The 15,182-nt window shown below is 40.9% G+C and overlaps 2 protein-coding genes across 2 annotated transcripts in view; both read right to left on the bottom strand.

Moving 5' to 3' along the window:
- LOC103359789 (voltage-dependent calcium channel subunit alpha-2/delta-2-like) overlaps nt 1-3,718 on the bottom strand; it is a 51,439-nt gene extending 47,721 nt beyond the window's left edge. Inside the window, exon 1 of the mRNA XM_008285314.1 lies at nt 3,646-3,718. Coding sequence (XP_008283536.1) covers nt 3,646-3,701 — 56 coding nt within the window. The 5' untranslated portion in view covers nt 3,702-3,718. The remainder of the gene's footprint in view (nt 1-3,645) is intronic.
- Nucleotides 3,719-11,270: 7,552 nt separating this feature from the next.
- LOC103359780 (aminoacylase-1) overlaps nt 11,271-15,182 on the bottom strand; it is a 12,321-nt gene continuing 8,409 nt past the window's right edge. Inside the window, exons 8-15 of the mRNA XM_008285303.1 lie at nt 15,098-15,154; nt 14,934-15,007; nt 14,799-14,848; nt 12,933-13,077; nt 12,781-12,849; nt 12,619-12,698; nt 12,037-12,097; nt 11,271-11,906 (exon numbers count right to left, since the gene is read on the bottom strand). Of these exons, the coding sequence (XP_008283525.1) occupies nt 11,742-11,906; nt 12,037-12,097; nt 12,619-12,698; nt 12,781-12,849; nt 12,933-13,077; nt 14,799-14,848; nt 14,934-15,007; nt 15,098-15,154 (701 nt within the window). The 3' untranslated portion in view covers nt 11,271-11,741. The remainder of the gene's footprint in view (nt 11,907-12,036; nt 12,098-12,618; nt 12,699-12,780; nt 12,850-12,932; nt 13,078-14,798; nt 14,849-14,933; nt 15,008-15,097; nt 15,155-15,182) is intronic.

Below are 15,182 nucleotides of genomic sequence, written 5' to 3'. Positions count from 1 at the left end.
CCAAAAGTGTCCCGCATGCGCAGAAGAGGACACGACGACGTCACACACAGTGAGCGTGCTCAGTGTTTACGGAAGTAAACATGGATGGTAACGGTGGAGCGTATCTGCCACTCCCCCGCCGCCACCAATGGTGGACACAGAAGTGTGAGCGCTAACTAAACTAGCATCAGCAGCCAAGTACTGTCTGTGTGTTCCGGCCACGTCCACCCCGTCAGAGCGCTGCCCCGGAGTGGAAGTGTCCAGAACGTGCACAATGCATCGGTCAGTTAGGTGTGAAATCAGGCAATGCGTAATGTTCTAACAATACACTAGTTATTATAACAACTATGAACAATAAATATTAACAACTAATGAGCCTTCCAGCATCAAGCCCTCCTTGTATCTGGACCTCCGTCTTGACAATCCGACAGCCTTGCTATCAGACATAGAAGAAGGTTTTACATTTAGTGTCGGATTATCAAGTCATGACTGCAATTGATTTATTTCCCTATGAGGATAAACAACTCAGATGGTTATGTTTATGCAACTAAACATGAATTAAGGGGAAGCTTGTGTTTGGGTTAAATACAGAAAAACATCAGTTCTGGCCTGAAGCTCAAGACAGAAAGAGATATTCTCAATATTTAACCAAAATCACACAGTGCTGAAGCAATTCTTTTGTTAGCTGATTGGTCAATTAAGAGACCAGTTGACAATCATTAAAGTCATTTCTGAAGCACAACGGCAAAACCAGTGTGAGGATTTGCTGCTCCTCTTTGTTTTACATCACTCCAACATCAAACTTTTGGATTTTTTTTTGCCTGCTAGAAGGACCAAAAACAACATCTGAACACTTTCCCTTGAGCTTTGGGAACTTGTTTTTTTGTCCCTCACTTTTTCGAGTTAATCAAACTTTTCCCAAACTTTCCTCTTACGCCTCATTTTTAAGCCAAAAAAAAAAAAAACACCCATTCATGTCCTTCCAGTCCTGCATTATGTAGATTTCAATAAAACGAGGACTGTCTAAAAACAACATCCGCTGAAGCCTGAAATGCACGTTTCCTTGAATGCTAAAAATTTTCCAAGACACAAAAGACAGAAAAGCTCTACGACGACACTATTAGTGACCTTGAGAGTAAGACGGGCTTTTTCTTCTCTTCGCTGCTGCACACGTGTTGCATTTCACAAACCATTTTGCAGAGGCGATGGCAGATCTTTAGTGCTGTATTAAACATTTTGCTTACTGTGAAGGTACATAAACACTAGAAATGAAATGTACTCTCGTGGAAAAGCACTTGTCATGCAAATCAGCAAATGTATCGTGTCTATAATCAGAATTACTGCTGTGTCTCTGTATGAGCTTCATTTAAATCTAGTCAGGTGGTGCGAATATTTAACAGCTTTACACACTGTTTGTACTTTATTCCATAAAATTGCATCCAAAACATGCACTACAATGAGGACAGGGTGATATGGCCAAACATATTTATCACGATATAAATGAGAAGATTTGCGATAAGGATATACTTGACACTAGACAAAATACTTCAAAACTGCACAACTTTATTGGTGCAAATGAAAGAAGAACAATTCCTTTCCCAAGCAGCTGTTTTTGATGCGCATTAAAGCTATATGGTACCAAAATCAATAGTGCATAAGTTGTAAATTGCTTGCTGACAGTTTAATCAAAGGCATTTCAAATGGAAATAGGCGCACAAATCCTGAGTATAACAGTGCACAGTATCCACAGAAGTAAAGTAGAGCTGCTTTGCAACATAAAACTTTGCAGCCAGTTTCTTTGGTCTCATCACCACCACAATATTCGGATCTATCTCACGATATTTCAGTTTCATATCATCCCCTAACATTACACCAGCATCACCCATATGGCCCAACCCTAACGACAATAGATGCAACGACTTACAATATGTACGTCTGAAATTTGTTGGAACAGATGAGAGAAACTGAGTTTGGATGCTATAACGTGGAGGAAAAGGGGAGTTTTCACTGAACTGCATCACTTCCACCAGCGTCGTCTTAGAATAAATCCTGTAAACATGCATCCTGAGCTTAGAAACACTCTGATTTGTTCCCACGTGAAAGCAATGAATCGTGCTTTGATGCAAATTCGCGGTGAAGTTTCCTGTTTGAGAAAAATCTAATCAATCGAAACGGTAATCAACAGACTAATCTGTACTGAAAATTAATTATCAGACTTAACCAAACTGAACCAGATGTGGCCTAAACCTGAAAATATGAGGGAAGCAGGATGCAAACCTCCAGCCTCAGAGATGTCATCAAGGCAGCAGTCACATCGCTTCTAGAATGTACTTGGTGAGGCACATTTGTAGACGAGAGATCTATCTGTCAATCCATCCATCTATCGATCAAGCTATCAATCTATCTGTCGATCTGTCCGTGGGTAGGGACGGGCAGACTCGAGACAGAAGCGGTGGGAGCGAAAAAAGGCGAAGTGAGCGAGGGACAAGGGGGATAAATCCTCACTGCTGCAGTATTAATTCTTAATTGGAAAGAGATGCTGTTCTTCAGCGTAGCCATTCTGCTTCATTTAGCTTACATGAACAGACCCAGGGCACGGGGCGATGTAGTTGTTTCAAAGCACTCAGCAGAAATATCAGCAGAAGAGGAGGAGGAGGAGGAGGAGGAGGAGGAGGCGGCAGCAGCAGCTATACCCTACTTGAAATAACCCAATTCATCATAAACACACACACATATGCACGCCCCCACACCTCACTGATTTATAGACCCGCTTTCTAATTGGTAAATACACCTCGGATCTCCAGTTGTGATTGGCCAGAAATGCTTCACCGTGTGCCCCGAAGATGAGTGGACCATCTGGCCTGTTCCTCCCTCCAGAGCAGCCTGATTGCTGAGCCTGGAGGTGGGCCCAGATAACTGGAGGCTCAACTTAAGTGCCAGCTGTACTTAACAGTAACGGGTTAAAGGTTAAGAATGGTGAAAAACCAAACACGAGATTGATTAAAAGACGGGGAAATTCTGATGGAGCTTTCAAGCAGGCTTGCACAGTAAGAAAAAAAAACCACACCTTTCTTCTCCTGTGCAACATAGTAGGCGTAGTACTACTGGATTTACTCAAGAGGCTGTAACGAAGGCGAGTGTTTCCACCAAATTGGGTTTTTTTTTGCAAAGCCTGCGTGGAAAAGAATCTAAGAACAGCAGGGGGAAGAAGCAGTTTTATGACTGCACAGACATAAAACGCTCCAACTATCTGGTAACTCATTAAAAGCACCTCTAACTTCACTGGCTTCTCATTGTGTTATTTTTACCAGCAGCCCTCCAGGAGAGAAGAAGAAGTGATGGATGTAGGATAATGTGCAGCCCCATGAAGGCATCATATGGTGATGGGGAAGAGATGCAACACATTTGAACTGATCTGTAGCCCGACCTGGCAAATCAACACTCCTCCAGTGTGGACTACACCTTCCTGCTCTTTAAGCATCCTGCCTTTACATTGATGTAATCGGCAGCTCTGTCAAATTATGTAACAGCAGAAGAGGAAAAAAAAACACAACACAAAAACAGGCTGAATGAAGTGTCTCCTGGCGGCACAGCTGAGTGGTCAAACCCAAAGTTGTCTCCCCTCGGATCCCGGCTGTTGTTTCCAGCCGGGGTTGTGGTACTTACGTGTACTGCTGTGGGAACGTGAGCCCCTCCGCTCCAGGCCACGACGCGCCGAGCATCAAGATAATCTGGAGAGATACCAAGCAGACGCTGCTGCAAGACCTTTCGCCTATCGCCATTTTCCATTAAAGATTCTCGTCACGGGGGTTTTTGGTGCGTGAATGAAGCGCTCCGGACCGTCTCCGGGGGAGGGGGGCACACGGATAGCGAAGAGTCCGGCTCGGCTTCACTTCATATCGGTTTTTTGCGCTGTCAGGTGGACGCGGAGGAGGAGGCAGGCATTGGCCGTGGACGCTCCGCGGACGGTGGGAGATGCTATAATGCAGCTGCCAAGACACTGCAGAGTCTCCCCTCCTGCTCCCACACACACACACACTCTCGGATACACACCGACACCACCACCAACACCACAATCACACAGGCCGGCGCGTCCACGACAGCCCTCTCTCTCTCTCTCTCTCTCTCTCTCTCATCAGCAGCACCGTGGAGGCGCGTTCACGCTCACCAGGCAACAGAGGAGCAGCAGAAGCATCTAGTTTGTCTTTATTTATCTCTGCGGAGCCACGTGGGAATTGTCAGTGCCATAAATTTTAGGGTTTTTTATTTATTTATTTTCATCCAGGACTGCCTGAGCTTCTGAGCAGCACACTTCTCAAGGGTTTGCTCAAGAGTCCCTGAATGCTACCAAACGTGAAGACTGGGGATTCACCAGCCAGGCCTCCAGGGCTTCCAGATGCACCAACACACGGCACATAGTACAACAAAATCCAAAAATAGTCATAATTAGCCTGAAGATTTTGTTAATTCACTCAGTTTACCCACGATTTGACAGTTAAAATATCTTCATTTGCAAACTAGTCTGCGTTTAATGGCACTAAAGTCCCCTACATGACCTTTAAAAGATTCAAATATATATAAAAGACTACAGAAAACACATTTTAGCATGGACTGTTGACATTTCTAAATAGAAAATCACAGGATTCGATTAAAAGTACACTGTAAAAGAAATGTGTTTAATAACAACAATAAACAACGGACTCCTATTTTACAGATTTGTCCCAGTTTTGATAAATTATAGATAATAACTGGAAAATCACAGAAGATAAAATCACAAATCATTGAAAAATTTGAATTTTTACAAACAGTAATTCGTTCTGTTGAACCTGACATATTTTTCTTACTATATTTAAAACAAATATATAGTTTTACAGATATTATTGCAAAGATAAAATTATGTATATTAGGAACTGAAAAATGGTATATATTTTTTTTCAAACTTATTATTTTACAGGTTTGTTTTTTGCTTTTTTAAAATTTTTTTATTTAAATTTTTTTACAGTTTTGTTAAATTAAGGATATTGACTGGTAGAATAGTGAAAAAAAAAAAAAAAAAAACTATAAAAGGCTTAATTTACACATTAATCCCCCACAAAAAAAAATAATTAAAAATGGCCAAAACTGGAAATAGTATCCACAAAAAACAAAAACAAAAAAAGTGTTTTCACAAACAGTAATTTGCTCTTTTACAATGTGGGACCAATTAGATAGTTTTACTATGTATGTAAATCTTAATATATATATATATTAGATTACACGTATTTGTCCTTTTTTTTCAACCTTTTTTAAATCTTATTTTATTTTTACAGTAATTAAATGTGACAAAATTCCCTTTTTTTCCTACTGAATTTTTGTTGTTGTTGTTGTTGTGAATTTTTGTTGTTGTTGTTTTAGAGTGTGTTTGTTTGTTTGTTTTACATGAGTTGTTTAGTTTTGAGTAGGTTTGGATGTCAACCATATCCAGTCTAATATTTTCCTCTGTGTAAGTTTTCCTTCATGTGAAAACTGCTGCACAGAGAACATTCTTTAAAACACAGTGAACAGTTTAAATGTTTGACCACAGAATAGTGAAGACGGTTAGAGAACATGAGCTCCATCTCAGGCCTTCTCTGGTGGTTTTTAATGTGTTAAATAGTGTGTTGCTTCACACCTTTGGCGTTGGTCTGTTGTTGAGTCTTTGTTCATCTCCAATGTGACCTACAGAAGTTCAGGTTTGGTGATTGAACAAACACCAGCATCCGAGGATTCTGCTGCACTTGCAGATTGAAAAGGAAACAAAAGCAGATTCACATCCTGTGTTTTCCATCCGGCAGGGTTCCTGCTCTTATGTGGAAGAGGTGGAGCCATTTTACACGTCTCAGGCCCCCGGGGGTCCATTATCTTATCCAGCATCCATGGATGCAAATAGAAGTCTTATAGTGTTCTTGAATACATTGAATTAGGAAACTGCTGCTTCACTTCCCCAAGGCAGCATCACCAACCATCTACGAGGTGTCAGATGTCACAAAATTCACTTCAGAATCACAATCAGAATCACAATCAGCTTTAATGGCTCAGTACGTACACAGGAATTTGGTTTGGGCTGTTGGTGTCGCCCTATGAATGAGCAAGGAGAATAATAGAAATAGGAGAATAAAGAATAAAGTGAAATAACTATAGAAAGAAAAAAATAATAATAACAACAAAAAATAATAGAGCAAATATATACAAGAATTTACACATCTGAGAAGAAAAATCATCAGACAAGTCAGAAATATAACAAAATATATCAAGAAATAATATTGTTATTGTTTTTCTACTTTTTCTTTAAATCCAGGCACTTTGGCCCCATGATGGACTGACCGACAGTCGTCCTCAGATTTATTCATCCCCTTCCATTAAAGAAAAGGCAAAATTCACTCAAATAACAAGAAACAGAAAAAAGTAATAATAAATAAAAATTTGCAAAATTATAATTTAGTGAAATAAGAAATTGCGTTGGAATTTTAGTTGAAAATAATAATTTAAAAAAAATAAAAAATACTGTCCCAGAAAAATGAGAGCACTGATGAGCAGTGAAATCTAAATACCTGTCAACAGGTGCAGAAGTCTGACTGAGAGTTACAGAAAACACTTGATAGCAGTTTTTCAAAGGGTTGTTCAACTACATATTAGTTTACGGGTCCCATCATGCTTGTTTGTCTAATGCTTGTATTTTAATGAGACGGGTTTGTGCGTTTCTTGGTTATTTCATCAACTGTAGTTTCTACAGCTGATGTAAAGTTGCCTCACACCTCCATGTTCAACAACTTCTGAGCAGGTTTCTCGTGTGACTGACATCTGATAGAACATCTGACGAGTCGATCCTACCGTGTAGTCCTCAGAGGTGAGCACTTCAAGAAAACTGCTTTTTTCAGTCCCATATGCTGGATGAACCTGCACCAGACCTAAATATAGGATTAGGATGGGACGTGCACACATGCAGCTACCTTTTTGCATTATTACATACAAATGCATAATAGATGTGTTCAATAATTTAAGGACATTTAGGAATTGAAGGAGACCTACAGAGAGCATCAAAAATAAATAACAGGTCAAAAAAACAAGCTTTAAAAGAGAATATTATATAAAAAGCATGAAATAAATTCTTAATTGTGTCTTTCTTCAGTTTCAGACCACTCTCCAATTTGCTTTTATTGTATTTTTAATCTAAGAGTGAACCTTTCTCACAGCAGACATTTTGACTTTGACAGACGTGAACAACATCAACGATGGCTGCGTTTCATTTTGGTGATGTTTGGATTGAGTGAAATGGAGGAACGATATTCGTCTCACTTGTGTGCATCTATTTCCACGTTCTGCCCACGTATGCTGCTGTGTATGTTATTCACAAGGCCATGCTTATGTCTCGTGTCCAGCCTGCGTCAAACATCTATAGAGAACACACATTAGAGCTCCAGACTGCAATGGTGATATTCAAGACAGCCATCGCTGTGCTGCACAGGAAGAAAAAAAATCACACAGCACAGAAATAATTCTGGCAATGGCAGACCACGAAATGATGTAACGCACGTTGTGTTGGCCAGGCCTTTTAGACATGCTCTATATAAGCTGAAAGGGTTCGGAAATACAGGGAAATAAACAACAGAGTGTAAAATGCATGGTTGGATAAGATAATTACATGCATTCTATCAAGAGAAAATATCTGTAGAAATTTATTTACAACCCATTTATAGTATAGAAATCCCCAAATGTATATATTTATATTAAAGTAGAGTCACTCACATCTATCGTGTTGAAACTAAAAGTCTGAGAAACCTCCATCACCATCTAATACATTCAACCCTCTGCAGGCTTTGCAACACTCAAAATAAATAGCCCAAGTTATGTGAAATAGAATCAAAAAACTGTGCAAAAGAACCCAAAAGCAAAGTGAAGTCGCTTTCTTGTGAAGCTCCGAGGATTGCCGTGACCTGATTGACTGAGAATCTCCACAGACAGAGCATAAGGACAATAAAATGCACTGCCCGCATTATAGTTACTACGGAGCGGAAACCTCTGACAGACTACAATTAATCCTCATTTAAGAAACGGTGTTGTGGCCGTTGCAGAAGGTTTGGGCTAATTACCACCAGAGGACAGTTGTAGCTGCAGTGCAGGAGAGCCGAGCAGAGCGAGCTGCCATTCAGCTGTAAGATTTACACCGCGGATGTTCCTTCATACACTGCAGCATCTGTGAATATTAACAGCTCTCGCCAGAAGCAAGATACCATAGAAGTGAGACTCAACACTGAGATGTACAACAAAGCTGCTGTACGGGCAGCGAGACGGAAACTGATTCTGTGGATTCACACACTGTTTCTGAATTTTTTTTCCCCTCCTCTCCGTGTATGGTGATCTGTTTAATTTCATTGCTCGCAGGCATTAAAAGCAGAAGTCAGTCGCCTAATTCCGATACGTCTTTGAGAGCTATTTGTGTAGTATAATAATAATCCCACAGCGGGGTGTGTGGAGACCCGCATCAATCATGTTTAATCTCCCGATGAAGGCAAGCTCCCTGCCAAGGCTTTTTTTTTTTTCCCTGACCAAGATTTGAATCCCCACCTCACCCTGCCTCAGTCACTGGATTCTGACTTCTGACCAGGGAAGCAAGACCTACATAGAGTGCAGCAGCTGTCAGGCCATTTTTATTTCCAGAGAAACAATATGTACACAAATGACTGTCTTTGGCCTGGAAACACAAAGACTTGGCTGCAGTGTTTTTGCCGCACCACATTCATTACAAGCCTTCCTGAAATCCTGGAACAGGGAACTTGTCTTTGATAAACTGTTTAACAGCCCCTATGCTTTGCCTCAGCCAGGCGTTCAGATGCTCGACAGCTGACCCGACAGGATGACTGCACCTACTCCTGCCCCCTCTGGGAGGAAGGATGTGGGTTCAGCTTTTATTCGTCTCCCCGACGGCCCCATGTGCTAATACTGCTGTCATGTCCTGGGGAGAGAGAAGACTAATTACTGACTGCACAGTCTTCCTGCCAGTCCCCCTCGGAGAGCCGTGCACCGTTAATTGGACGACAACTCCGGAGAGACCTGAACTGTGGATGAGACCGACCTTTAACTCATGTAAACAGTAAGATATCCAAATAAATTTTTAATTTCTCCATCTCCCTTATTGCACCTCCATTTCACAACATCCTTGTTTACAAGTGTTCTCCATTTTATCGAAGTTAAAGCAAGTTCTGCTAAAAGAAATAATAATAATGCAAATAACCTCCTGTTTAAGTGGTCTAATATAAAAACACACACAGTGACTCTAGGCTTTGTCTGTTAATGCAGTTATTATCTCTGAACAATATCAAATTAAGCATTCTGATAAATATTTTAGATTTGACTGCAATATTAAATATGAGACTCGTACAGCTGCATTAGCTCCATGAAGCTGCACTTAGGCTCAGGATGCAGACGTCAGCATGCTAACATCCTCACATGCGATGACGCTCACACGCCGAGCAGGTCTGCATGAGCGCCGCCTTACATTAGACCGGCAGCATGAGGCTCATGGGAATCTCATTAGTTTATGATCCCAAATACCGGACGTTTGAGTTTTTTTTAATACCTGTGATGGCCACACAGCCACGCAGAAGGTCCACACACTGACAAACACCATCACCACATGTTCAGTTACTTTGAGTTACAGTCACTTCACACACACTAAAAATTGGTTTGTGAACACTTTGACAACACTGTTTTCTAGACATTTAGTCTACATTGTTTGTCATTTTGCTATTAATTCATTTCTCTTTTCTTTGAGTTACCTGGCTACTGCTGCGCGGCACTTCCTGGTTGGAGACTGAGGGCGGAGCTTTTTTCTGAAGGTCCTATCACAGACCAGACCAAGAGCTCTGACATCATCGGGGGGATTTGGGTTTCGTTGTATTAGTTTTAGTCATAGACTGTATAAAAGATGGACGTAGCAACCAGCCCTGAAAAATGAAGCCAACCTGGAAGCGTCAAAAACCTGCAATATCACTACATCCGCTAGTTGCTGGCTCCAAAAAGCCCTGGCTCCCATAGACTGGAATTGGAAAAGAAATGATCACAGATCACGAAATACCGCAATACAGCTCAGAATTTTTTTCTTATTAGTTTTCATGGTCAATTCCAGAGATCAGGTGGCCAATCTGAAAATAAATCAATACTGAAATTTTGAAAAATCGTCAACATTTTGTGGGGCAAGGGGCGTGGCTGGCTTGATTGACAGTCGGCAGCGACCATACAGATGAAGCGAGCAGAAGGCGGTAAATGTGGGCGGGGCAGAGAGGGCCCGCCTCTCAATCTGTCTGACCAATCGCTGCTCCTATGGCTCCGCCCCCCTCCGACTTTTTTTGCGTCACTGGCTCCAAAAATCCAAGATGTCAACCAAGAAGTAGCAAAACTCTGGCTTCATGTTCTCAGTGCAGAAACCAACGGGTGACGTCACGGTAGCTACGTCCATCTTTTATACAGTCTATGGGTTTAGTTGTTGCCTATATAGTTCCTCCCCATGCGTTCAATGTGGGCTGATCAGCGGGTATATCTATTGCCCCAGCGTCTCAGCCTGGCAGCTCTGTTAGTTGAGTTAATGTCCAGTTTTGCGAGCCGTATTTTTCAGTAGAGTTATATTTTGTTGACCTCTTTTAAAGGGCCCTACAACTCGGATTTCAGTACTTTCGGTTTAAATGTATTTTTCGTTGGAGAAAATAAATGTGTCTTTTGTAAACTTTAAACTTGCGTTTTTGTGCTTTGACTGCTTGGTCCGCGACAAGGTCCAAAGAAAAGTCAGAAAATCCAATCAACTTTCATGTTGTTCCACCGTCAGCCTCATCGAAGCCACCAAGCCGAAGTCAAGATATTTCATCTGCACCAAAGCTGTGCACAGACCTGTGTCGCTTGTGTGGCTATATTTCATCGCGTTGTGTTGTTAAATACCAGCTTTGGTTCTCATTCTCACTGTTAACATCTGATGGAAAGTGTTTTGGTACGTAGGCTGGACTCTGCAAATGCACTACATAACGGTAATTTTGGGGTGCACTTTGTGATAAACTGCACTGATGGATTCAGTGTTTCATTGGTGTAGTTACAGTAAATTATATCGCCCGTCCTTGGAGCAGATGGTTGGTTGGAGGTTAAATGTCTTTGCCGTAGGCAGGCGGAAATCTTCCACCATAACAGCTCTAATTCGGTTCCTCGTTCATCGGTCCGATTCAAATCGCATGTCAGCGTGGCGTCTCACACACACACAGCCTGCGTACCCGAAAATATGACAAAGAAAGTGATGAACAAATATATTTATTCAATTCAAGTTTATTAAATAAGCTTCTATCTGTGGTATCATCATTTTAAAATTAGGCTAAATTTAAAATGTGGCGATTAGGTGTCTATCAGTAAAAGTCTTCTTCAAATACTCTTAAGTAGATTATATTACACAGGAATGAAAACATGGTTTACACAACAGGTGATGCTCCTTTAGGACTTCATACACACAGGCGCACTCAATCAACTATGTCCACACACAGTAAGTATGGTGTTAAAACCTGCTGCAATACTGAGTAATGCAAAGCTTACTGCAACTATATCCTGAGAATCATAAAAAAAAAAATCAACAGTACCAAAGGCTAAGTGCTCAGTTTGGCTTAATGATATACACGTTATTATTCTTTGGTCATCTCTGCAAATTCCTCAAGTTAAATATTCAGATCACCAGTGAAATATGTTTTAGGGAGGATTAAAAACGAAGGCTCCGTCTAAGCCTCGTCAGGAAAGGCAGAAACACCGGCGAGAGCTGGGATGAGCCGCTCGTACACCGTGATGCCTTTCAGGAAGACGTGCTCATTCAGATACTCGTTGTGATCGTGCAGCAGGATGGGCGTTCGGTTCATCGGAGAAAAGCCAATAGCTGGGATACCCACCTAAATTCATTAAACAAACAGAATTCAGACACAGGAGCTGCCACTGATGTCAACTGCTACGATGGATGAATGAAAACTCTGGATGTTAAAGGAAGGACATTTCCTATCAGTACCCAGTTTTTATACTCACCGCTCGGATGAAGCGGCTGTCTGTGGCAGCTGGAAAGATCTCCTTTTCCAAAGTCATATTCCTGCAGCACAGATGTGAACATGAGACTTGGGTTGTACGGGGGCAACATTTATGTGTCCTAAAGGTTCTATAAGCAATGTTAGAGCACGTTGCAACCAAAAGCTCTTGCATATCTCCAGTAAAATGCAAAATAACAGCAATCAGCTTTCCCACAGATGCTGCAGCGAGTAATCGTCTACTAAGCAGTTCTTTCCAGACACTAGAAGAAGCATTGTTGTGTGAAGACTCATGGTGCAAATGTATTAAAACGGTTCTATAAGCAAAATAGGAAATGCAAAAATCCTATTTTATGATCCACTAATACAGCAGACTGTTGTCATATCTGAGCATTAAGTTGCTCATCAGTAATATTACTGTACAAAGTTTGACAGAAACTTTATGCACACACCGTTTAAAAACAGATGAAGGCAGCTGCATGTGCACATGGAGCCAAAATTTAGGTTTAAGCAACATTTACTTTTGTTTTTATTAGATGTTTCAGTAAAAGGTAAAAACACACGGAGCATGCTTTAGTCCACTCACATTGCCTTGCAGGCGTCACTGAAGGCGCTCCACCAAGGATCCTTCTCATCCGTCGATGTGATGTTCTGGTTCATGTGTTTCTGTAACAGATGACGGAAGCTTTAGTTGATTTAACAAACAGAACAAACAGCAGTTCTATGACTGAGTGTAATGTACACTCACCTGAGCGAACTCATAAGTGATGTCGTCTCCTGCTTCCTTGCACCACTGCTTGATTTGCTTTTCAAAGTCCTGGAAGTGCAAACATGTTGCGTTAACGCTGAGCTGGAGGGCTCATCGCAGACGTTTCAACATCAACGTGCATGTTTCCCCACCTGTAGGTTCACTGTAGGCGGTATTCTGAGGTCAAAGCTGACGTCCATCTCAGCTGGGATGACGTTGTAGGCCACGCCCCCTTTGACCATGGTCATGTTCACTGTGGTGACATCGCCGAGCGTGAAACATTCACTGGTGTTCAGCCTGAAACACACACAGGAGGTGGTGACATTAGAGCAATTACAGTCCAATAAAGTCTTAAGTACAACTGTGCTTCTATAACATTGAAATATCACATTTTTTCCCAACATCCACACAAACATCATACTCATTAAACACGGTGAAATTACGATTAAAAGATAAGAAACAAACTTATCAGCAGAAACCACAACATAACTAGCAAAAATAACCATCTTTCAAACCATCTACAGACTGATGTTTTTGCCTCCAAGTCATTTATAAACACTTTAAAAGTGTTTAAAGAAACCAGCTCATGCAGTTTCAGGTCTTTTTGTAAAGTGTTCCAGGTAGAGGGAGCAGCCAATTTAAAAGCTTTCTCTCCCCGTTCAGTTCTAACCTTGGGAACAGACAGTCACAACAGATCCTGGGACCACAGACTGTCACCACGTGCAGCTTTTGTACAATGAAAAACATGTAAACAACAAGGAAGCAAGCCTGAAATACATTTATAAAGTAAAATATGCCAGTTTTTGTTCGTCGTGTGGTCAAATCTGACCGTCCAATACGAGAGTACAACAAACAGTGACGAGTAAAAGACTTAAAATTGGTGATAAACATTAAAGAGCTGTGATAAACTGAATCTAAAACACTCATGTATACCGTATCTCCATAATCCAACACAGACAGAAAAGTGATGGCAACCAGTCGCTTTTTGGCCTCAAAGGACTTGATTCTAAAATAAAAACCCAGTTTCAACTTTCTATCTACATCTAGCATCTATCTGATGTTTAGTTTAGTCCTCAAGAACTTAAACAAAATTCTTTGGTTTTGTTGTTTTTTTAAAAATCTCTCTTATCGCTCTGTGACACAAAGGCTGCTACCTGATATCTCTTTCAAATAACCACTGAAAGTATTTTTTAATCCATAACTATCCATATAATTTCATTGATCTTCTGTAGGGGAGGATTCTGTAACTTGGTACTTTTTAGAATGAATCAGAGGCAATGCTCTGAGACTGGCATTTGAAGCTAAAGTGAGCTGGTTGTGTTGAGTTTATAAGTTTTTTTTTTTTAAACACCTGAATAAACTTAAGCAATGAACCAGCTGTGAATTAAAGTGCTCCAGCATGTCCCTATAATAAGAGCCTAAGTGACTCGAATGCAGAGATTAGGGCATAAAAAAACCATATTGCTAAGTGTAAACATCTGCACGCATGTTTACGGCCTGCTTAATTGCATCACTATTTCATGAGTTTCGCTTCATTTTTAATGTTAGTGCCCTGTTAAATATGCCTCAGCGCAGGTGGGAGATTACTCCTGCAGCAGTGTCGTCCATAAATCAAGGCTGCTTCACGTTTTTTCGGCTTTGAACATGAATTAGGCATTTTTACTGTACAGATGGTTCATTAAAACATGTTAGCAGCCACAAATAGACCCACGAGCAAGTGAAAAAACACCTCCTGCACAGTTGGAATCGTCAAAATGTACAATTTACAGATTTTGCAAGAAGCTTTCAGCATATTATTAATAGCCCATGCATTATAAGAAGCACAGAGAGCAACTTTCATACTGGGACTTCGTGAATAGAATCCATGAAACTTGCAGATTTGATTAAAATTAACACAAAAAGCAGATCATCTAGTGAAGCATTATACATTTTTAAAAACACATCACCTCCAGCTAACTCCAAAACAGTGTATTAATGACAAAATATATCAAAATATATGAGAATGTGAACAGTTTTACCTGTGCTTCTCCTTCTCTCTAAAGTCCAGGAAGGAGTTGATGACGTGCCGCTGTAAGGAAGGGAAAAGACAGGTGTTGTCATTGACACCTTCGATAAGTCCTTGTAACAACAGGTTTATAAAACTCTGCATTTACCAGCTTCTCAGCAGCTGTGTTCTCCACAAACCTAGATCCATGACCTGGACTGCCTGGGCAGTGGACCGTGATCCCTGGAAAGCAGAAATCGTTCATGTTTAGAGTTTAAAAGCGCTAAATTGAAATATGAAATTCTTTGAAACTGATCTGTGTTTTGTACTCACACCAGGGGTTCCTTTCTCCATAAAACACAGTGAAGGCCTCTCCAGGATTGGCCAGACCTACAGAACACATGCAGAAAAATGAGAC

The sequence above is a fragment of the Stegastes partitus genome, unplaced genomic scaffold, assembly GCF_000690725.1.
Source record: "Stegastes partitus isolate 25-593 unplaced genomic scaffold, Stegastes_partitus-1.0.2 Scaffold10, whole genome shotgun sequence".
In the NCBI taxonomy this organism is placed as follows: domain Eukaryota; kingdom Metazoa; phylum Chordata; class Actinopteri; family Pomacentridae; genus Stegastes; species Stegastes partitus.
This window is presented reverse-complemented; position numbering and strand designations above follow the sequence as displayed.